The following is a 23771-nucleotide window of genomic DNA, read 5'->3' on the forward strand; positions in this document are numbered from 1 at the left end:
CTCTCTCGCTCTCTCTCTCTCTCTGGTCCTTGAACAACATAAATGGTAATAAAGCCATTTCTTTAGCAAACACTCCCTAGAAAGGCCATAAGTGAGGCACTACAGAGGTAACAAAAGAGCATTTATCAGCATTTTAGGCATCCATCACCCCCCCCCCCCCCCCCCCCCCCCCCCCCCCATCTACAGCATATACAACTCTGATCCATCCGTCAGCCTCGGGTCTATAGACTCAAAATAGCATTGCTTCTTTTTTGTGCCAGTGTTGCCACTGCAGCTGCTGCATTTCTCCAGGACTGACACACACACACAAACACACACACACACACACACACACACACACACACACACACACACACAACGCCACCATTGATTCTAACACCTCCCCATCAATAAAGATGCTATTTGCAAGGCACAAGGGAGTGCATACTGAGATGATGTGATGCAGAGGGTGGTATAGTATCATATAAATACATCTCTAGTCCATCTGATGCAGGCATCCATTTCCATCTCGCCCTCACGGACACACTGCTGATGAAACAGCTGCCTTCTTAGCAGGGCAGAACGCAGAGTAGAAGGAGGAAAAAAGGCTACAAAGCACCCCTACATGCACAGCCTCCCCCTCCTCCTCTCATCTCCTCTCCTCCCTCCTCTGCCTCCCCCTTCAACATCCCCTATTGCCATACACAGAGAGGGAATTACCTGAAATATGTCTTCACATTCTCTTGCTCAGTGTTTTGCCTTTGAGCCCGGAGCTCTGGTAGATTCATCGTCAACAGTACAGGCCTAATGACAGTTTAAAGGCAGGATTGCCATTCTCTTGTCAGACCAGTTCCTGACCCTAAAAGCAAGCTTGTTCGGCAGGCTGGATGCTTCACTGGCTGCTCACTGTTCCCTAGCCCATGATGTCATCCACCCTGCTTTGCTCATTGGCTGAGAGGCTGAATATTAATGCGGAAGCGAGTCTGGGGGAGGAGGCAGCCAACGGGCAGACAGAGTTGGTTTTCTGTTCAACAGAACAAACCTGATGAGTGAGAAAGCCAGGAGGGAGGGGTTCCATGTTTAACTCAGGGGCTGTTCTATCTTGCCAACCCCTTCATACTACAGGGAGGCTGCAAATTAAACAAGAACAGGCTTTGCAACGTTGTTTTTATGTGCAAAATTGGAACTGGCCGAGCATTTAAAGGGATGTGTTTGATGCACTGGTGATTTTTATAAGTTACAGCTTTACAATAGATCACATGGCACAATACAGCATTTATGTAAGTACATTTTTAAATATATAATAATACATGATAATGATTTGGTCCAAAGTGCCAAATAAAAAAAGCAACACACAACTAATCCCGTTCGGAAATCTCTGCATTTTGAAAATGTCTCAAAATATTCGCAAACACCATGCACCATTACTTTACTTCAGTACACTTTTATTACGTGTAGGAATGGGGATTCTTTATGTTTCCTTTCTCAAAATAGAGATAATACACATCAGTGAATTCTGGCAATAAGTATAGCATTTTCTTTCTTTGACAGGTAGTTTGGCAGAACATGCACTGTTATTATCATGTTAATTAACTGTATTATATTATTATATATTAAATATGTTTATGTAAATACTGTATCTATTTCCACATTTTTGGAAATGATGCCAGTATTTAAACTAAAATTTGATCAAACCTTTTCCTAAACGCTAAGACTGATCTGCCAAAAACCCAACATATTTCTTTTTTCTCAGTATAAAGGCGACTCTGTGTTCATGAGCAGGCGGAGACAACAAACAAAATCCTCACTGCATTTGCCCTAATTTGCCTATGATGTCATCTTTTTCCTCTATCTCATCTGTGATTGGCTGACTGGCACAGCATCTGCTCAGTCTCATGGCTAGTGCTTCGAGCCCAAGGTGGAGGCCTATCTGAGGCTCTGTGAATCATGGCTGGTTGTCCTGACAACCCCTGTAATGTCGATTCCTTGTCAAAGCGTAATATGGCTGTTCTGTGACAGTGTTAACTCAAATGGAGAACCTAATGATAATGACAAGTGTCCCTTTTAACCCTTTATTTACATCAGAAGGTGGCTTTTGGGATATTTTAAATATACTTTGAAATAATGAAATGTGTTTTTTTGTTGTTGCTTACAATCATTTAAGACCTTCTAAAGTCTTCTAAAGATTTTAAATATAACTAATAAAAGTGACGGAACAATTTTTCACCAGCTTTGCAGGCACAGTAGCAAGACGTGATTAAACCATACCAACATTGACACAAAAGAGAAATGCAAATGTGAATTATGTGTAGCAGTGTCATGCAAACATTTGTAAGCAGGTTTTGCTCTGACTCCTGACAGCAGACACTAAGGATGACAGTTCACTACACAGAGGCAGTGAGGCATGGTTTGTACAGAAAAGTCTCACAATGCTTCTGATTCTGAGGCATTACAACTAGCATAACCAAAAGCTACATTTGGATAATATTGGCCTGTTAGATGTTATCATTTCAGTACATATGTATTTCATTCAGATCTCTTTTTTTGTTATATTAATCTAATCTAATTCTCCCATGCAGCAACTACTATTTCATTAACTGCCAGTGCTTATGACTTCTGTACATGTGATTGTAATTATGAAAAGTCAGCGCCACAGTGGGGCAGAGCATCAGGCATTTGACTGATGGAGAGGAAATACCCTGGACCCAGGTCCCACAGATGGAGACTCTCAAACATATCACCTTTTCAGGATCACCAAATTCACAAGCCTTTGGATTTGTGAGAACCCACAAAAACACAGAAACATGCTAAATCCGACAAAAGGAAGCTCTTGATCAATTCATGTCTTTTGTATTCTCAAATATCCAAGTTTCTTTTGTTTCTGGGACTAAAGCAACCGGAGCTTTGTGCTTCGGGCCAGCTGTGTTTATGTTATCCACTAAAGAGTGAATGTTGTGGTAAAGGGTTAGTTCACCAACTGTAAACCATCTGTTGCTGTACACTTCAGTTGTCCCTTGTACCTTCAGCCGTTGGACAGGGTCGGCCCTAACATTTATCTGGCCCTGGCCAAAAAAGGAAAACACACACACACACACACACACACACACACACACACACACACACACACACACACACAGATATGACAGGCTCCAAAAGGATGCTTAATTCCTTCTCTTACTTTTCATTTAGCAAAATCAAGTAGATCTAACAGGTGAAACGAACAAAGGATTGTACGTTTCACCTCTAGATTAATGTGATTAGCCCACTTCCAGAGGAGAGCAGGTGTTTTCAAAGAAACAAAGTGGGGTGCAACAATAATCAGAAATGCCACACACTCTCCATAACAGCCAGTGTGTCCTATAACAATCGTGTGTGCTGTTGTTGTGTCCTTTAGAAGTACTGAACCCGTACCTGCTCCCTCATTGTAAGTCACCATAGATAAGAATGCATTAAATGTTCAAATTAAAAATAAAGATACCTCACATTTACACACAAAATTCCCTGGTGCTTTTATCTGGTCTTGGGTCTCAAACACTATCAGTACCAGCAGCTGCATAAACCCTGATGAAACATTTCCCCCATTCCAAATTCTGCTAAATGTGACATTTACACAAAAACCTGGCCAAATAATATTCAAGGCAGATCATTTCTTAAAGCTTGGCCCTTAAAGCACAGATCAGGAGCTGACAGAACAACCTGCAGCTGCAGTGAGGAGGAGCATGATTTACTCATATAAGCTGCTGTCATTGATCAGGTTTATATAATAAATCCTATAAATATCGTTGGAGGCGTGGCCGAGCAAATTAGGAGGTTTGCTCCACGATGCCAAAGGTCCAGTGTTCCAATCTGACCTGTGATTGCAATTCCCTTTCTCTTCCCTTTCATGTCTCTGCTTTCCTGACCAAGAACAAAATGTCTATATTATGTTAGCATTGTCATTGTTTATGCTGATGCTAATTTAGGACAAGGCACCACTGTACAGTCCCACAGAGGCGCTAGCATGCCGTTAAGACTCTCAGCCTGGTTTACTTTATAATTCATGTTATTGTTATTATTATTAATAAAATGGATTCAAAGATTTGTGCAGCTCTCATTGGTTCTTTGGTTCTTATAAAATGTTTGACTTCTGGGGAAAAAGGAAATATCAATCACTGCCACCGTCTGATCAACACATGTACTTATATTATGGCAGTGAAGCTTTAATATTCACTTCACTCTATTTCCTCTGCAAAATAACTTTGGATACCAAGTCTGCAATACCCGCAATAAATCCCATCAATAGAAACATCATATAATTTTTGTTTGCAATATAAATGTTTGCAATGTGAATGTGAAATTTCTGTGTGTGTAGCAGCATTTCCTGATTATCCTTCTTAATCAGTCCAAGAAAGAATGTATCATTGTGCAAAATGGAAGGAAGGAATTTGAGATGATAGGTTCTTTGGTCTAGAATCAAATAATCACAGCCCTGGTCAATCACTACTGTATAAACCATATCAAATTATGGTTTAGATTATCATATTATGGCAGTGCTCACTCTGCCTTGGGATCAAGAGGAAGAGGGAAACTTTAGAGAGGCATGCAAGTCTCGCAGGAAATGATGATATATGAGAGGGATGAAGTGTGTGGGTGAATCCCACTGAACTAAACTTTGCTTTCTGCTATGGCGGTCTATGAAATACATCACCTCTTACCTGTGCCTGAAAATATATCTTGTGATAACAACTGTACAATTTTCTTTTAGTCAATACTGACATGTGCAATTTAGGAAAGCACACTGTGAAGGAAACTACTAGAACTGTTGGGTCCTTGTAAATTCTGGAGTGTGGTCTAGACCTCCTCTATCTGTAAAGTGTATCGAGATAACTCTTGTTATGAATTGATACTATAAATAAAATTGAATTGAATTGAAGTTTTCTGCAGGTTTCTTACGTCCACGTCAAGTACTTCTGTTTCTTTGGCTAAATTAAAGAATAAAAAAAAGCTTGTTTGACTCATTCAAACAGAGGTTTATGATGGAGGTCAACAATTCAAAGTGTGCAAGTTATATTATTATATGACAGTGGATGTTTACAATTACAATAGCAGTAATGTTCACAAAATTAAGCACATTTAAATCAAGTTGTTGTTCAGCATCAACAAAGACCTACATTAAAAGACATCTTTAACCACACTAATTCTTTACAAATAAAAATGTGGTGTTTATAAGACAATATAGTGCACAAATATCCCACCAACAAAAAGCATATGCAGCAAAGTATTGCCCTAAGTGCACTGATGTCAGTGGATAAAACAGAAGAGGGATGGCTTGTATGGTCAGTGTATTAAATGCTCTTCATTTTACCACATCAGATTAACTTCTGTAAACCCTCCACTGGTAATTCAGCATCTAAAAGATAATGGGTCACCCTCATCCATGCTACAGCTACATTCACACATAGAAAGCTACTTTTTGTGTGCACTGGCAATGCAGAGATTACCCCCAAAGGAATAAAATGGAGGTTAGTGGGCCTCTATCCTGCTGATTATGGGTAACATATTGATAGGTTAGGCACGCTAAAAGAGCTCATTAAGTCTATTCAACATTTTCTCAAAGTGAAAAATGCTCAAAAGTAATATACTGTAAAAGCAGGCAGCTGCGAGCAGTAATCACAGATTACAGCGCGGTTTAATGTTGTGCACATAACACCTTGGCTGTTTTGCCAAGATTTTAAATGTAGGCTATGTTCCATGTTTAAACCTGCTTACTCAAAGAGGGTGCTAAGGCCAAGGGTGAGCATTTTTTATCAAACTGATACAGTATGTTTTTTTGTATCATGACAATGACATGATTGTTTGTGCCATCCTCACACTGCTAATCTGTGGTTACCGACATTGGGGATGGTGTGTGGATGCGTGTGGAGGGAGGTCTTATTGACATTTTGCAGTCTCCTAGTGTGCTGTGTCTGATGGCTGTGTGGCTGTATGATGTGTTTAACTGTAGTTGTTGTAAATTGAATACATGATTGCTTATGATGCTAATCGGATTTGAGAAATGTGTGCTGATAAAACACTACCAAAACTATTTCATTTGGACTTAGGGTAGTATCACATTCATTTTATCTATCCGCACAGCTGTCCAGGTGTGTGATTCAGCCTAAACTGCAACAATGTAGAAACACCTATGAAACAGCAGATGCTGCGCTGCATTTTAAAACTGCTCCTTTGTTTTTCCTTTTTGCTAAGTCTCATCCAGCTGTTAAACCTTTGCCATTCAACATAGTACAGTATGACCTCGGGATTGTAACACAGTCTGATAAATCCGTTTTTAAGACGGGATTAGGGGATTTTTATTATGACATTTGTGTGAGAGTGAAATTTACAATATACAAATCCATCTTACACTTGAATTACCTTGGACTTTAAAACGAGGCAGCTTTACACTGTTTGATGTTATTATAGCGTGAAACAAAGTAGATGGGGCTTGGGAATATACATTGTCAGCAAATATGTCAGGTATTAGCCCTACTAATTAAACATTATTCTCTTAATTCATTTAATTTGTTAACTAATAACAAGATAAAACATGAAAAAGGCCCTCTAACAATAACAAATTGTGTTTATATTTCTCTTATCTATACATATATGCATTTCTTGTAAATCAACATTTGTGTACTCACATTGAATTAATAGAGTACCCAAGTTGGTTACTCGCAAAAACTATTGTAAGCCAATAAAGTGGGTTCATTTGGGTGGAGAGGACAACAAGGTAGTGTTGTTTTTAACGCTTCCTACTGTAATTCTAAGCCAACGAAGGGTGTCTGTCCGTAGGGTGGAGAGGACTGCAAAGTTGTGGTGTTTTAGTGGTCCATACTGTAAATCTAAGACGAGGATAGGCAGGACAGAGTTGGGTTTTTAGCGGTTCTTACTTTAATTCTAGGCCAAAAAAAGAGTTTCTGTCCAGTGGGTGGAGAGAATGGCAATTTGCCCGGACATCAGCTCTGATGCTGCTAAGAAGACGCTCAGAGACACGCCTCTTAATGCAAAACAGGGGTGGCAAATGCGTGGCCTGTGGGAGTTAGAGAGAATGGCTTGTGTGTGTGCTTATAAAGGTCAATAATTATTCAGTTTGCACAAGTATTTTAAGGATAGGCCGTTGGTGAATGGATACGACGACAGTAGCACAATCCAACACAATGTGGCACACTTCAACATCTTCCAACACAGTTTGTGCGTCTCAATCCTGTGAATACACTTTGCATACTCACAAACCACAGAGTATCCATATATTTACTTGACCAATACAACATGCTTAAATTCTGTCCTCAATCAAGCCTTGTGTCAGTATTAATCAGTGCATGACAGGAGCACCTATGCGATCTCAGTGGGCAACACAACACAAAAGTTCTATCCATTACAACAGTGGTCTGAACAAGGCCCTCCCACTGACAGCTGGTTTATTGTGTGCTGTGCCTATGGCTGTGCCTCTGCAGCGGCCTCGTTTCCCTTTGCTTGGACAGTTCAATAACTAATCTCAATGCAGCCGGCAGCACGTAGAGGAGGGCAGGCTTGATGGAAAGTAATAATCTGCTAGTCGGTGTTGTGTTGAGTAACCCAGAGGTTACCTTGTTAGTTGACATTAGGATTCATATACAGGGGTGTCAAGTAACCAAGTACAAATACTTTGTTACCTTACTGAAGTACACATTTTGGCTAGCTATACTTTTCTAGAGTAATTATTTTACAGCAGACTTTTTACTTCTTGTTATTTTCACGCATTTATCTGCACTTTCTACTAGATTTTGAAAATAACATTGTATTTCGGTTTGGCTTGTTTTTATTCCGGCTTGTCATCATTCAAAAAAAACACAAAAAAACCTATCCACATAACTTTTCCTATTCGGATTGAGTGAATTTGATTGTGGTTGGGTGAGAAGTATTAATAAACATTTACCATTGCAACCCTAATGGTTTGTACGCGATCCATCACACCTTCACATGACACAAATTACTTCCTCCAGCAAGGAAATAGCAGATATATGGAGCCTAGTACAAAGATGTTCAAAGAGAATTAGAGCGAACTGTCCCACCAGAGAGGAGGTTGGTAGCCAGGAAGACCAACCAACCCTTCTCCATCCCTGGCCATACCTGGAAGAAGTTTACAAAATGGTTGGATGCAAAAAAAACTCCTTTCAAACCCACTGAAAGCTCTGCGCACCCAAATACCACGAGCCGCCTAATTTGAAAAAAGCATATCGATATTATTCTTTTTCCTTACATTACTTTTACCTTTACACTTTAACTTGAGTAAAAAGCTTGAGATGATACTTTAACTTCTACCTTCTACCTTTTTAAACCCCAGTATTTATTTTTCTACCTGAGTAATGAATGTACTTTTACTTGGGACGCCTCTGTTCATATAAGGGTCAGAAACTGCACACACACCTTGGCTGCACAACACGATAAGAGTTAAAGTGGGCTTGTGTTTTAAAAATTTGCTTTGCCTTCAGTCTGTATGTGTTTCTCTTAAGTACCAATGTCCTTAAGACCATTAGCCATGATGTTTAACAAAGAGGCATTTTAGCCAAAAAAAATGTCTCCGTGGACTAACACCTTTCTTTTTAGTTATTAAAATTCTAAACCACAGTGTTGTTATCAACCAATAGCTCTGCACCATAGACCGTTAATATATACGGTCTATGCTCTGCACAGGTCTCAGGGAGCACATTATTCCCCATTTTGCCTGCTTTAACTTTGAATATTTACCCTGTCGATTTAATTTTCTTTCAGTTTCTGCAGAATAAATTGCTTTGTAATCAAGTTGTCATTATATCAAAGGTTATCGCAGCAGATTTGCCATTATTCTTCCCAAGACTGCAAATGACATTTTGATCTGTAATTTTATCGTCCACCCGCAGTAATGACATTGAGAAAGGGCAACCATAGGTTAGTCTCCATCCTTCACTTCATCCATCTGTCACATCTCAGACACCTAATTTTGACTGATCTCAGTAAGGATCATGCATGTCAACAAAATCTATATTAAGTAGCTCAAGGAAGGCTAGTATGAAGGATATATTATAATATTTGTGACTTTGAAAACCATTTAGTGGGTAGTGGGTATTAACAGAAATTATTTGTCTCATTACACAAACAGAAAATTTGAAACTTTAAAGAGTAAGTTGACCTGTCTAGTCATCCCTTAGCCAACGGTTACATACAATAACTTCACACATAAAATCTGAACAGGACACACAGCAGATCAAACGGTGGATCCCCCTCATGTAACTTCACACAGGGCACGCGAGCAGCCCCCTCCCTATGTCACATGTAGACTAATGAACAGCAGGCTTGTGCTCTTGATGGAGGAGCCTTTTGGGCCACAAGAACCATGTGTACTCACAACTTTCTGCTTGGACACACGCAAACAATAGGACACGTCTGGAGTGCTTGGGGCCCAGACCCCGAGGAAGGGCAGATGGTGCCCGGGATCAAGGACCACACCCCCATTAACATGATAAAAGAGAGGGACAGAGGCGGGGTAACAGGTACCCTCTCTCCTATTTCCCCCTCCTAGAGATTAGAAAGGGGGGGGGACTCATTTACCCAGCAGAGTCTGTGGTGCTGATTTAGAACTGAATTAGGAGCAAGCTGTCAACTCAACAGCAGAGAATATCAAATGTTAAGTTCCTGTTTAAAAAAAAAGTCCGGTCGCACAATTTTTCTTATTTATATTTAACAATTCCAGTTCATCCCTTATTTTGAAAATTTCATTCACATGTGATATATTAGTATATACAATTTCACATATTAGTTTCCAAGAGTAACTGACTCAAAGCTATCTTTTAATTACATTGTCTATGTGTGTAGCTAGGTTTGCGTGAATAAGTCATATGATGGCTCTTCTTTATGCATATTTTTGAATGCCGGCAGATGGAGAAATTAGTCAAATGTTTCTCAGATTTAAGTGGTTCTACATACTGTGTGTTTTATGTTAAGAGATATCTGCAACTGGCCATGGTAAACTCTAAATCTAGAGTTAAAGCTGCCAGAGTATTTATTAATTTATATTTGGGAACACACACGTAGCTTCGCCTATATAACAACATTTTGGATTTTCCTGAATGTTTCTGGACATAGGATGGTTATTTCTATGATCCCAGTCCTGAAACCCCTGTTGATTTGGAGAAAACTTTCAGCCTGTCGTATCAATAGAGAAACTGGCTGGTAGTGTTTTCCTTTCTTTCCACCTAAAAACATAAACACTCCTGTTGCTACAGCTGCAGATTGTAGTGCCGGATCCTCTCTCTGGGTGGAATGAGGCCGCTCTTTTTTTTTTTATTCATTAGTCGTCATACCAATAACAACCTGAGGATTTCTCATGACCACAAAATTACTCTATAAAAGAAATGTCTTCCTCTATTTCTTCTATTCCAAAATAAACCAACTTATTGGGAAAGTTGTCCTGCAACATTTTAAGTCAATTTGCAGCACTACAATAATGAAGCCAGTATGATTGCCACCAGACAGTATGATTAAAAAGAAGAGATGAGTGAGAAAGCAGAAGAGAGGAAAATTAAACACAATGCTATGGTGAATTTCTGTAGGTGTACAGCCTGTAGTGTCCACAGCTCGTCTTATGTCTCCCCCTAATGGCTATTTGGGAGACAGCTTGCACCTCCAGTGACTTCAGAACTGACCACCTTCAGCACAATATCTCCTGACATAGTTTTTGTGGCCCATATTGACTAATGAACTTAATTACGTAATTGCAAAGAGTGGGGGAAAGGTCTGACCATGTCCTCTTTCCCTGCTTGGAGCTTCACTTCAAGAAAACAGTGGAGCAAGTGCTGTTGCATGTTACTTTCATGGAAAATTAGGACACAGCCATGCAATTTCATATTTTACAGTTAGACTGGATGCAAGGAAAAACATTTTTTTAAGACTTTAAACCTGATGTGTACTTGTGTACTTTTGTAAGTGTAATGCTTTAAACCTTCAGTCTACGCCAAAAATATAGTTTTTAAAAACATACATTGTAATACTGTCTCCATTTACCATAGGAGAAGTTTTGCTGACATAACCATCAAAAATAAATGTTGCACAACTCTTTGCCACAATATCATGCTTTGTAATAGAGTCATACTGGTCTTAGTCTGGTGTTGCCAGACCTTCCTCCACCACGGCTCTGCAAAGGAGGCTCTGACTAGTCCACATAGCATTTAGGGATGGGGAAAAAAAACTTGCTCTGGTTCATTGGCATTTCTTTAAACAAAATCATCTTGGGCGGTGCTAGGCACCGGAAAAAGCCGCAGTGCCGCTGTAAATAGGATCGCCAAATAAATTGTTTTGGAAGAACATGTGTACATTCTAAAGTTTTTTTAGTCGTGCAGAAAACTCAGATTGGATAGATAGTCAAGCTAGCTGTCTGTATTTCTGCGGAGATCTGAGATATGGTTAACCATAATCCCCATAAATTGACCGGAGTTTAAAATGGCAACACAAAGGAAGCCCAAGGCAACGGATATCCGGCCTAAATTAGTAAAATCTGGCGGAATTTCCTTCAGCAACGTAGAAATCCTGGAAGTGGAACGTCAAGGATTTAGACTATACTGGTCTGCCCCTCATTGTGGTGTTTCCACAGAAGGAAACTGACATAACAGAGCAAAACATCACAAAATTACATATATAAACTTTACAATTTATAGATTATTTGCAGACCTCCATCTGGTCGATTGCTCTTCCTTCATCCTTCAACTACCTGGATGTCTGTCACAGTAATGTTGCATTCCAGGCAACCTGTAACTCGTGTTTTCACAACCTTCCACCGTGAAAGTACCCTGGAACGGCAGTCAAACCTGTTATTTACAACTTGTGAACTCATACCACATCATTGTACTCCCAGTTACAGTTATTGACGTCACACACACACAAACAACAATGTGGACCCCTGTTGATTCTGTACAGGCGCCGGTGATTAACAGTGAGAAATAGAAATAAATAACGTAAAGTAACTCGGCATATTGTAATCAAAACAATACATATACGATTGTGTACTACTACAGGTTATGTTTATGAAATGAAGCCCAATATATGTTGCTAACTAATGCGAGCTAATGCCAACGCTAGCTGGAAGGGTTTGTCGTGACTTTGCCTGGAATGCTACCAAGTTGTGAGTAGTGACTTGAAGTCGTAACGTACGGACTAAAAATTGTGTCTGGAATGCAGCATAACTTGAAATTGAGTTTTAAGAACTGAATTTCTTATTTTTTGTAAGATTATTTTTGGAGTTGGAGGAGGCACGCAACAAAGGTCCAAATGTCAGATGCAAACCCTGGCCGCTGCAGGACTCTGAAACGGGGCGAACGCTCTTACTGAGTGAGTTAGAGGTCTGCCCCGAGAACTGAAATTGAATTGTGAGAACTGAATGTGATGATATACTGTATAGAGAGTTGAATTTTCAGTGAGGATCAAATTTGATTGGACTTCAGTTCCAAACAAATAAATTCAATTTCAAATTATACTAATTAAATTCAGTTTTTCAATGCAATGATTTAAATTCAACAATACAACTTCAAAAAATGTGATTCAAATTCAGTTTTTCAATGCAATTATTCAAGTTTATCGATTCTAATTCAAATATAAATTATTCAAATTCCGTTTCTGGTGGCACACATTTCCGCCCATAGAGCAAGCCTACCTTGTAGATTGTGGCCTTGAAGATGACTGTGACGGTGTCATGAAAACCAAAGCACCAACTGGTTTGTGGATTGTAGCCATGGCTGCAACGCGGTGGTCAACAGAATACCAAGGTGGTCTTTAAATTGAAGTGACATATAGAAACATCCAACATTTGGCAATGATTTGTGTGCTACCTTACCAGGAGCTTGAAGTGGCATTCATGGTCACTCCTACATCTGTGTGGAGAGAAGACAAAAGTGAAAAAGATGATGAAGGATTTAGCCTCCTTAATCTAACTGTGAGACGCTGCGATCTTTCTATACCTCAAAAATGCACTCAAAGATTAAATTCTAGTCATTAGTAAATTCTGTCATTGAATTTATCAATACACTAATACACTAAATATTGTGGTGGAATATCTCAGTAAAATGTTCTTGTTTGTTGAATATTCTAATTTATACAATCATAGGACTATATATAATGATTATTTTTTCAAATCAGTATAAATGAAAAATCTTTATAAAAGTATAAAAGTAAAACTAATAAAAGTCTGATGAGGACTTAGCTGCATTTCAAGGTCTTGCCATAAGGTTATTATGGAATGTTCAAAAAAAAAAGCCACAAAACACAAAATGGATCCTATGTTTACACCATAGACTGTACTCAAATGGACAGAACTACGTTTTGAGTTGAAAATATATTAAAAGTAAAACAAAAGGCCTAAGGTTATATGGATACTATAACACCACAAAGTAATGTTTGGATTGGCACGATTTGTCGAATCGATTGACGTAAAAAGTGTCATTTTTTCTGCAAAAAACATTTACATTTTTACAGAATTTGCAGTATTTATCTATTTTTTTTGTCTTACATAATTTTAACAATGAATCAATTAAACTTAATCAATGGCGAAAATAGTCGGTGGTTGCAGCCTTACTTACTATGAGGATCAGTGAGGCTCATTATAATCTAATAGCTCAGAGACAGAGCTCCCCTCCAGTCACTGATTTCCGCCCCTGTCATCTTGGACAGTTTGGAGCCCGGATGCGCCGCCATGCCAACTCTATCAGCAAATGGAATAATTTATTCACCAACCTGTCTGACACTGGGCGACTAGGAGTTCACATAAGAAGTCGACAATACATTTTGGAGGACAAATGAGCACTAACTGTGGGCTGACTAGTACGGGATACCCGCTCTGTGTTTAGTTGTTTGTTCGCTTTGCTTGCCCCCGTTGTATTGATGTAGAAACACTTGAGCGCTAGCTACGCTAACGTTAGCTCGAGTCGAGAGAGTGCGCGGCAGTGACAGTCCGGCCGGAGGCGGGGGAGAACTGTGAGGTGAGACTGTTAGTTGGATGGTGACTACACTGTTGACTGTTTGCGTAGAAATAGACATCTGGTAGATGGTATCGCCTTTATTATTGTGACTCGCAATTTAAGGGGGTTTCAGCCTGCAGCCCATCGAGCTGTGTAGGTAGTTGACTGTTTGTCTAGTATCGGCGTTTTGGTCGGAGTGGAGCTGAACGTTTAGTCGACGTTTCAGTCTTCTGGCCCGCAATAGAGAAGCTAAGAGCTAGCTTGCTAACTAGATAGCTAACTGTCCAACACAGGGAGGACTCCTAGCTAAACTTTTCAGGTCAGTAACCCCATGAGTAGACACGCTTTAGATGTCAGATACTTAATCTAATAATGACGTAGTCCTAGAGACTGCATCTAAAGCGGGGACTGTTATTATTGTAACACTATGCAGTGTTTCATCTGTAATTTGAAGACAACTGTGGTACTTTTGCCAATAATTATTATGTCTCAAATATGTTGCTGTTTATGTCTAAGTTAATTTTAAAGTTGAGGTTTTAATATTCAACATATATTGTATTATTATATAATCGTTACTTATAAAGCAGCTGGACTACACTTAGTGTAATTAAGGATAACATTAACAGAGGAAACATTGCTATGTTAGGATGTTACCATTTCAAATTAAAAGTCATCTGGACCATGTTCTTCTGTAAATGCAAAGTGATTGACCACAACGTGTACTTTAAATGACCCTCAGGTCCAGGTCCCTGGACTCAAGTTTGAGAATCTCAAAAGCATAATATAGTAAATTGTATGAGTGACTGCATTGTAGTTCTAAGTGTATGTGATTGAAGCAATAACCAAATGTTATGTAACATTGTTCACCATACCTCATATGATTTATACTATTCAAGTTTTTCATTTGACAGATGTTTTCTCTGACTTTCAGATCCAGAATAATTTCCATGTCTGCATCAGTCCTGAAAACCAGAAGTGATGTCTGTTGATGAGGATACTGTAAAAACTGGCAGTCCACAGGCCAGCTCAACTTCAGCTCTGCAGCTCTCAGAATGTACTGGAGGATACAGTAATATAACCTTGATGGTGGAGGGTACCGCTGCCACCCCTGATTTTGCAGCTGCTTGTCCTGTCTCAGGCCCTGAAGCCTCTCCAAAACATGTCAGCACGACTGTTGCGCTTACCCCCTCAGACAATGCTGGACAGGGAGCCAGAGGGAACGACAATAACATCAATCGCAGAAACAGCTTTCATCATTCCAAACAACAGCAACAAACAAAACTAACAAAGCGCCGCTACACAGCAACCGCTAGTTTCAAGCATCCGACATCTGGCAAGAGGAGACGGAGGGCCAACTCTGAGAGTGACTCCGTCCTGCCTACCAACTTCCTCCTGGGTGGGAACATTTTTGACCCACTGAATCTCAACAGCCTGATGGATGAGGAGGTCAACAGGGCACTCAATGCGGAGACACCCAAATCCTCCCCGCTGCCAGCGAAGAGTCGAGACCCTGTGGAAATCCTCATCCCCAGAGATATCACAGATCCACTGAACCTGAACAGTGGCCTAGCAGGCAGCAGCTTTTTGATGTCCCCCTTCAAAAGTGGTGGCAGGAAGAGACACCGCAACAGACACCATGGAGGAGGTGGAGGTGGAGTTGGAGTTGGAGGTGGTGGGATTTCAACCACACAGATCAACCTCTCAGAATCAGGAAAAAGTGAGGCTAAAACTAGCACCTCCACACCACTTCCAGGTATACTGGCCTCATGTTCTACACTAGATGTCTCCAAAGAGTCCAACAGTTCCTCCAGTGTCGCAGGGGATTCCCATGAGCACTCCGCTGACAACTCAGCCAGCTGCAAGGAGGAGATGACATCTGTTTCTATAGAGGATTCCACCACCTCCACATCGGGGGCACCAAACCAGCACACAAGCAGACGCAAACGTAGGCGCAACTCTGGCAAAATGGAGGCCCCTGTGACCCATTCTACGCCAGTTGGAAAGTCCATATCTGTAGACAGGAGTTGTGGTACATCGAGAAATTCCCAGTCCTTCCAAACACCAAGGAGCGGTCCCAAAGCAGGGCCAGGAGGTCGCCAGCACCAGCAGCCCCACACCCAGGCGAAGGAGCAACAGAAGAAGTTCCAGTATGGGAACTACAACAAGTATTATGGCTACCGCAACCCAGGCGCCAGTGAAGACGGACGGGTACGTGTGCTTCGTCCTGAATGGTTTGAAGGTAAAGACGTTCTGGATTTGGGGTGCAACTCAGGCCACCTAACACTCTATATTGCCAAAATGCTAAGACCTGCCCGCATAGTGGGCCTGGATATTGACAGTGGTCTGGTACATGCGGCTCGTAAGAACATCAGACATTATCTGTCTGAACTGCAGACCCGAGAGGCCAGGCATGCGATGCAGGAGAAAAAGAGCACTAAGCAGACGAGGAATGGAAATGAGAGTCTCCCAGACACCGTCAAGAAGCACAAGGAAACCGAGAGCAGGGAGGAAAACGGTAAACCGGTGAAAGGAAGTAGTGGCCCTGCAGAGGCTGCAAATGACAATGACTCCAGTCCCACAGATGAGGCGGGGACCCAGAGGCAGGACGACAAAACAGAGGAAATGGAGCAGGAAGACAGTGATTCACCCCCTGCTGATCACTCTGTGAGCTGCTCTTTTCCCGTGTCCCTACGGATCTCCAGGGGGCCCATTGCTGCACCCCCACTAACAGAAACATCCACCACACGGCCCGGAGAGTTCCCATCAAATGTGTCCTTCATCAAGGTAAGACAACAGTGCCTATGTGAACATCTGGTGGCAGCATGAATGACGTTCCCATGTTGGGAGCTTAGATGAAGGTCAAAATAAAACATTACCTCCCAAGTACATCCTGAATGCAGTATGTCTGCATCGTACATGTTTATTAAGACTAAGGTAGCAGCAGGATGTACAGAAACTAGGGCTGCATGATATGAGGTAAATATCTGATTGCGATTATTTTTGACTGAGATTGCAATTGCGATATGATTTACAATATTGATGGGAATGTTCATTTTTGTATAATTCTCATTTTCATTGAAACATATTCAAATTTAAAAGGGACAATTACAATGATAATAGTGTGATTTTTGTGAGGGTCTGTACTATAGAACAATTTATTATTATTATTATTTTATTTTATTTATTTTTATTATTTATTAATCTGCAGGATAGACTTTGTAGGCCAGGATGTCTCTGCAGCACCATAATTAATTCAACAACATATTTTTCCTTTAACAAATACAGTGACTTGCCTAAGTGTAAACACACATGCTAAAGTTGATTAAAAAGAGGAATTAAAAAAACATCTTTTGGAAATTCCCCACATTAGCACATACCCTTCACCATACCTAGAGATAGGCATAGGGAACTTTCCATAAGATCATCTCTCAATGCAAATCAAACCAGTTATTAAGCTAACTGAAATAACACCATGCTTACTCCTAGTTATGGTGAAGGGTATGTGATTATGGGGGGTTATTTTAATTCCAAAGACTTTTGTCGGGATGCATAGTATCCTGGATCCATGAATTAACTGGCCTTTAAAAAATAAAAATATTCCTTTCTCTATGGGAATTTAACGAAGGGGTGTGTATACTTATGCCCCCTGTTTTTTAAGGAAGAACATTTATTTATTTACATTATTCATTCACAAAGAAAATTGTTGTCCTTAAAAGGTTGGATTTTCCTATATTTTTTTTATTATTTAAGGCATTGAGATTTTTTTTTATTCCTTATTTTATTCGACTTTAGCATGGGTGTGTAAACCCCTGCGATTTTGATGTTGTTCTAGTCCATATTGCGATTTTTGATTAAAATTGCAAATAATTGTGCAGCCCAAAAAGAAACCAGCCCCGGTCTGTTGTAAAACATATTGAAACGCACCCAAAAACCCACTTACTCTCCCTACAACCTGATGATAAGCGCCTCTGGATTAGCGACAGCGTTGTCACAGCACGGTCGGCTGTCAGTTCCATCTTAGCATCATGTAGCTTATCTAGACAAGTCGCATATGGTATAAACTTAGCATGAAAATGAATAGCAGTTTTCAATTGCATGCAAATTAACATTGTAATTGAGTATACATTGATATTAAAGTTAAGTATGCATATGTTAGTGTTACGGATTTCCTTTTTTAAGTGATTGCGATTAGGCCTACAAAGATGAATAAATCATGTACTGTAAATCTGTCCGGACATTGGCATGGCACATGTGCGCTGTTGAAAAGTTTTAATTACTTTGGGACTTTACATATAACTGGGAATCAGTGAAAAAACTGATTTTCTTGTTTACCAAAAGCTACTCCGCCCCCGGGACACGGGTTTCTCCCCTCTTATGATTTAATACAGATATAGGAATCAATCATGTTGGCCTGCTTTTTGTTATGGTTAGATCATTTTAATAAGGAAGCATCTGCACCTGTTTGGGAGCCAAGTTTCTTTTTCAACTTGATACATAACTCAAAGTGATAGATTTATTATTACAGCAAATCCCTTTCTGGATTTCTCAACACACACTTTCATATTAATCTTGTACCATTTGTAAGTAAAATGGTTTCACAGAGTACCAATCAAATTTGGTGGGTATTCTTCCTCAGTAGCTCCTGTGTTTGTTTATGTTGCATAGCTTTGCGTCCTGCCTTTATTGTAAGATTGCTTGTCGCATACAAATGCATACTGGCTTTTAACTAAATTTATTTCAAAGTTATATATTAATCCATCAATAGGGTTCCCCTGTCTTACCTGAAGCTTGCCTATGCCAGTGATGATTTGTAGACCAGTGGGGTCGACCTACACGTCACTGCACTCTGCTGTCCAATAGAACCCAAACCAAATCCAAGACACTTTCATTAACGTCAACCAATTTGAAAAGGGAAAAAAAAAGATAAAAGAATTTCAATACCAGAGTTCCAGCTGTGGCCGTAACCCCAATGTGTTTGTATCAGAAAAAAATCTTGACTTTTTACAGTCATGATGTCGGGAGTAGCACCTCACCTTCTCACTGCACCTCTTCTCTCCTTTTAGGCCAATTACGTGCTGGAGAACGATAATCTTCTTTTGACTCAGCGGCCAGAGTACGACGTGATCATGTGCCTGAGCGTTACCAAATGGGTTCACCTGAACTGGGGAGACAGTGGCCTCAAGAGGCTCTTCAAGAGAGTCTACAGACATCTCCGTCCTGGGGGCATGTTCATTCTGGAGCCACAGCCCTGGGAGTCCTATGTGAGGAGGAAGAAGCTGACGGTAAGAAACTGAGATGACTAAGACGGTTGTTCTGATGCAAACCATGACTTTTGTAACAAGGAACTACCTGGGATATACCAGGTGCCCTTTTGTGATTTCTTTTTAAAGCTTTCTTTGATTGGCTAAAATATTTGTTTTCCCTCTCACTTGACAGGATAATATTAGCAGGAACTTTCACAGCATCCACCTCAAACCTGACCAGTTTTCATCATACCTTACAACAGAGGTTGGCTTCACCAGTTCTGAGTACCTTGGGGCCCCCAAGTGTTCAATAAGAGGTAAATATCTAATTTCTCAGAACAAATGTATGTGTATGCATGTAATCCACCAGTTCATGTGATTTAGAACTTTTTTTCCCCCTCCCCATCGTAACAGGTTTTCAGAGGCCAATCTACTTATTTCACAAATGACCGCTCCTGCCTTGAAGATCACTGAATGTGAGTAGCCTAAGCCACCACCATACATAGAAGCCAGCCAGCTGCCCTGGACTGCAAGGAATCATCAGTGTCCTTAACAGTTACTCCAGCTTTTCAGCCGCTGAAGATGAAATTCAGAAAATGAGAATGGGACCAAAAGTGGAATCAATTTCGTAAAGATGAGATGTGTCTAGAAGAGGTATTTCATCAGAATCCTCCGTGACTACAAATTCTTAAAGGGTATGGAGGGAACTTGGGTAGAACTCCACAGTGTATAACCTGGACATGACCGCTGGGACAGACTGTAGAAGAGGTGCTTGGCTGATTCTTTCCTTGGACCATCCTCGTGCTAATGATGCTCCAGTTTGATGCAAGGCCATAACGTGTTTGAAAATCTTTGGCCATATATCTTTACTCTCAAAACTTTGTTTTCATAACTGTTCTGTGCCACCACATCAACATACAGTTTACATATTAGGGTTGGGCAATAGGGCAGACTTTTCCAATTGACCAGCATATCCACGTCAAGTGGTGATTGATGGTGCATTCAGTACATTAGCTCCAATGTGACCAATTGTCTGTTGCACTTGCAAAACAGCAGTACACCACTGGATTCCAAAGCCATTACTCAGCTCATACTGACATAATGTATTTTAAAAAGCCACACTGGAGTGCAGGTAATGTGCTTTATGCTGTGTAGGACACTATGCAGCTTAAGAATGAAGCCTCATATTGCCGGCACCATTGCAACTATGGTTGGCATAAAAATTGTGCTCTTTGTGGTTACATATCTGCATAATGTTTGAAGCCTTGGATCCTGTTGTGGTTGACCTATAAATGCAAATATTTTGGGGAATTTAAAACAGCCAAACAAATTCCATTAGCTATAGATTGTCAATAGCTGATATATCTGTCCCATTCTCCAACCCTAATACATAGTTTGTTTTGTCATTTGTTTTGCAAATTAGGTCTTGGAGCTGAATTAACTTTAATCTGTTACAGAGCTGTGAAAATGTTGTAAGTCCACATTTTGCAATGGACCATATGAAAAGCTCCTAAATTGCACAAACCTAAGAAGCTTTGAAGTGAAAAGTGGCTTGTCTAAGTGAAAAAGACAATAATGCACGAAGAGAAACATGCACTGAAAACAGCCAAAAACAAACGAAACAGAACAGCCATCCAGTAAAATGCCTAAACTAAACTAAACTACAACTAGTGCAAGCTTATCCAGCACATCTTCAAGGTATTGTCTTCTATTTTTTTTCATTTTTTTCTTTCCATGATGAATATCCTCAAATATTAGACTCTGCTATTATGACATGGAGAAAGTACGTAGTTTACGCAGCCCTACTACCGCTGGGAAGAGTTCTCAATGTGGTACCTCACACCTGACATCCGTTAAAATGTTAAACCCAAACGCACAAATGGATAAATCTGATATATCCATTTTCAAGAAAATAGTTTTGGCTTTTTGAATGTAGACCGTCAGGCCTGTGTAATTTACTTAAGAGTCTGAACTGTTTAGGAAGCAACAAATCACTTCTTGGGTTCTTTTAGCCTTTTTCGATTCGCCATCCTAATGGCTAATCAGCTGTGCTGACACCCAGGTGTTGGCTCAGCTCAAAAATTTAGCACAGAAACCACAAGGACTATTTAGCAAGGTAAATCTGTAGCAAGCATTGATCAAATATATATATTTTTAATGACAGGTAAGCCATAGCCCTACCTTTTTATATGTTGTTTACAATGTCTCCAATGACAGAGAGTATGATTGAGTGTGAGGTTTAAGGCAGAGACCTGGCATTAGAAAGTTGCTACAGTGTCTTCAGTGCTGCATAAATCCGACACATGCATTGTTTTGTGTGGTCTGATAATCATCATCACTGGACAGGCATTCATTCAAACAGCATCAGAATCACTTTTGGGCTCCTGAGTCGAAATCAACTTCTGTAAGACGGAACAAACATTTACATTTGTAGAAAATGGGTTGTTAGTAAAAAAAGGACTGAAATATATCCATATGACTTTTTACCATTTAAAATATTAATAGGCTGTTTGTATTGAAGCTCTGCCAAACTATTTTATGGGTAGTTAGTCTTTGTGATTGTATCTTTACTGGTGTGCACTGAGCATCGCTCATCTACAACCTTTCAAGTGGCTGGGGACTATAAAAAGCTTCCTTTTTTGTGACTGGTTCAATTACAGCATTTGGCATACTAGAGTAGTAGATGATGGAGAAGATGAAAATGTTTCTATTTTAGAAAGTGATCAATGTAAATAAGTTAGCAAATTTTGTTTTTCTGTTGTCAATATTAAGTTCATAACTGCTTTTGTCATTTTCCAGTGTTTTTTTTTTGTTGTGTTTTTTCAATTGTTCTCTGCCAATTTGTGAGTGAGTCAGAGTTTTGTCCTAAAACGAACAGCTAATCCAGCTCTGTAACAACAAAGGAATATGTACATTGCAATGTTCTGATGTTTTTGCTTTGTTCTGTCCTGGCAGGCACATGGATTGTTAGATTGGCTCTTTATTTTTTTTATAAACCATTTGAAAGGATTGTTGTTGTTGTTGTTAATGCACTCATTTCACTTTATCTTTTTAAATTCTTCAAAATAGAAAAAGATATGTAATGCTTTTTCCATCAAACTTTTTTTAACAAATTGTGGAACACCGATTAACCCATACAATAAAGCTTTAGGTTGCATTCTGAATTGAAAGAGGATTGGCTTTAACCTCAGTCGGCCCATCAGACACAGCACGGGGCACCAAGTCACACCGATCTCCTAAACTAAGACCACAGTGGTCCAGTGTTACCCTTTTATACACGCTGAGGGCATATTGACCCTTTCTCAGGCTTACATTTACAGCTGTAACTTCAAGGCAATTTTGCTTTTTTGCACTACTGGTACAAACAAAGGATTTCCTTCTTGAGTATTGTATTTGTGAAACAAAGTGTTTAAAGCTAGTGAGTGCTTTGCATCAAATTTGAAAGATTCTACCTAACTGTCTCAGCAGCAACATCTTAGAGATTTTAACCCAACAAACCTGACTTATAAGTCAACAAGCCTGACTCATAAGTCCAGGTATCCAAGCTAAATCCGTAGACGGTATAAGAAAGGACTAATGTGACGTCTTTGTTTTCAACGGAGACCAGTTAATGATATTAGAAGCTCTTTTCTAGTGAGTGCTGAGCATTATCGCGCAGCCTCCAACTGAGCTTGAAAACGTAGAGTCTTGTTGTAGCTGTGCCAAGAGAAATCTCATTCTTAATCCTGCAGAGACAGAGAGTTAGGAGATAACTTAGGCACAGGCTAATTATTGCTAACTAAGATGCTAGTTAACATTAGTAATTAAACCTAAATAGCTAATGTAAGCCAAAACTGCCTGCAAGCTTATCCTGTATGCGACATTATGACACAGTTTTTAGCCTATTTTAATATTACGTCTGCTACGGAGTCATATTGTGAGGTATAAGGTAATGGAGCCTTTATACATTGTTGTGTTTCTTTAGAAATAAACAATGGACGAATAGAGTCTTTAAACACTCGGATTTAAAGTTACCAGCTGTGAGAGTGACGTCAAAATGAATGGCAGTCAAAGGAATGCTAATGGCGGGGGATTGCTTAAGAGCATCAAAATGGCGCCATAGGAGGCATGCTCTGTTGAGGCTGGCTTACCCCCTTGGCTAAATCTTGTCTTCACTGGTGATGTCCAATTGCATGTGGTCATAAATAGTGCTGTGAAACCTTTTCTGTAATCCCCTTAAATTCCATGTGATGTTTATTTTTATGAAATTAAATCACAGACAAAATAGGGTGTAAGAGATATAACACTTCTTGTTTCAACAGAGTTTAATGGCAGTGAGAAATAATGCTTTTTCAAATGTGTAATGCTCAGATATCAAGTAATAGTAGTGTACAACACAATGGTGTGCGGTATTTGCTCTTCAAAATTGTGCGTCTCTCCTTGAAGCCAGCGAAATCAAAACCATATATCTGGAATTAATTTTATAGAGCAAAAACAAACCTGAATGTAGTTTTGAAGGCAAAAACCTTCAGGTCTAGGTTTTAATGTTGCAAAGAAACCAAACGTAAATATGGTCAGAAAATTTGTAGTG

The 23771-nt window shown here is 39.8% G+C and overlaps 2 protein-coding genes across 4 annotated transcripts in view; one reads left to right on the top strand and one right to left on the bottom strand.

Annotated features, from left to right (window-relative positions):
* LOC117955092 (serine/threonine-protein kinase PAK 3) overlaps positions 1-924 on the bottom strand; it is a 28456-nt gene extending 27532 nt beyond the window's left edge. For both annotated transcript variants that reach the window (XM_034889243.1, XM_034889242.1), the window contains exon 1: positions 700-924. The gene's annotated coding sequence lies outside the window, so the exon portion shown is untranslated. The remainder of the gene's footprint in view (positions 1-699) is intronic.
* Positions 925-13642: 12718 nt separating this feature from the next.
* On the top strand, positions 13643-22211 carry mepce (methylphosphate capping enzyme). Of its 2 annotated transcripts, none has more exons than XM_034890030.1 (5): positions 13643-14277; positions 14890-16742; positions 19022-19240; positions 19395-19518; positions 19616-22211. In XM_034890030.1, the coding sequence occupies exons 2-5, from the start codon at positions 14937-14939 to the stop codon at positions 19648-19650; spliced, it is 2184 nt and encodes a 727-aa protein (XP_034745921.1). In that variant the 5' UTR covers positions 13643-14277; positions 14890-14936; the 3' UTR covers positions 19651-22211. The 2 variants fall into 2 exon arrangements, with proteins under 2 accessions (XP_034745921.1, XP_034745919.1); XM_034890028.1 differs by having other exon boundaries at positions 13643-13979.
* Positions 22212-23771: the final 1560 nt, after the last annotated feature.

This window comes from Etheostoma cragini, chromosome 13 (genome assembly GCF_013103735.1).
Source record: "Etheostoma cragini isolate CJK2018 chromosome 13, CSU_Ecrag_1.0, whole genome shotgun sequence".
NCBI lineage: Eukaryota > Metazoa > Chordata > Actinopteri > Perciformes > Percidae > Etheostoma > Etheostoma cragini.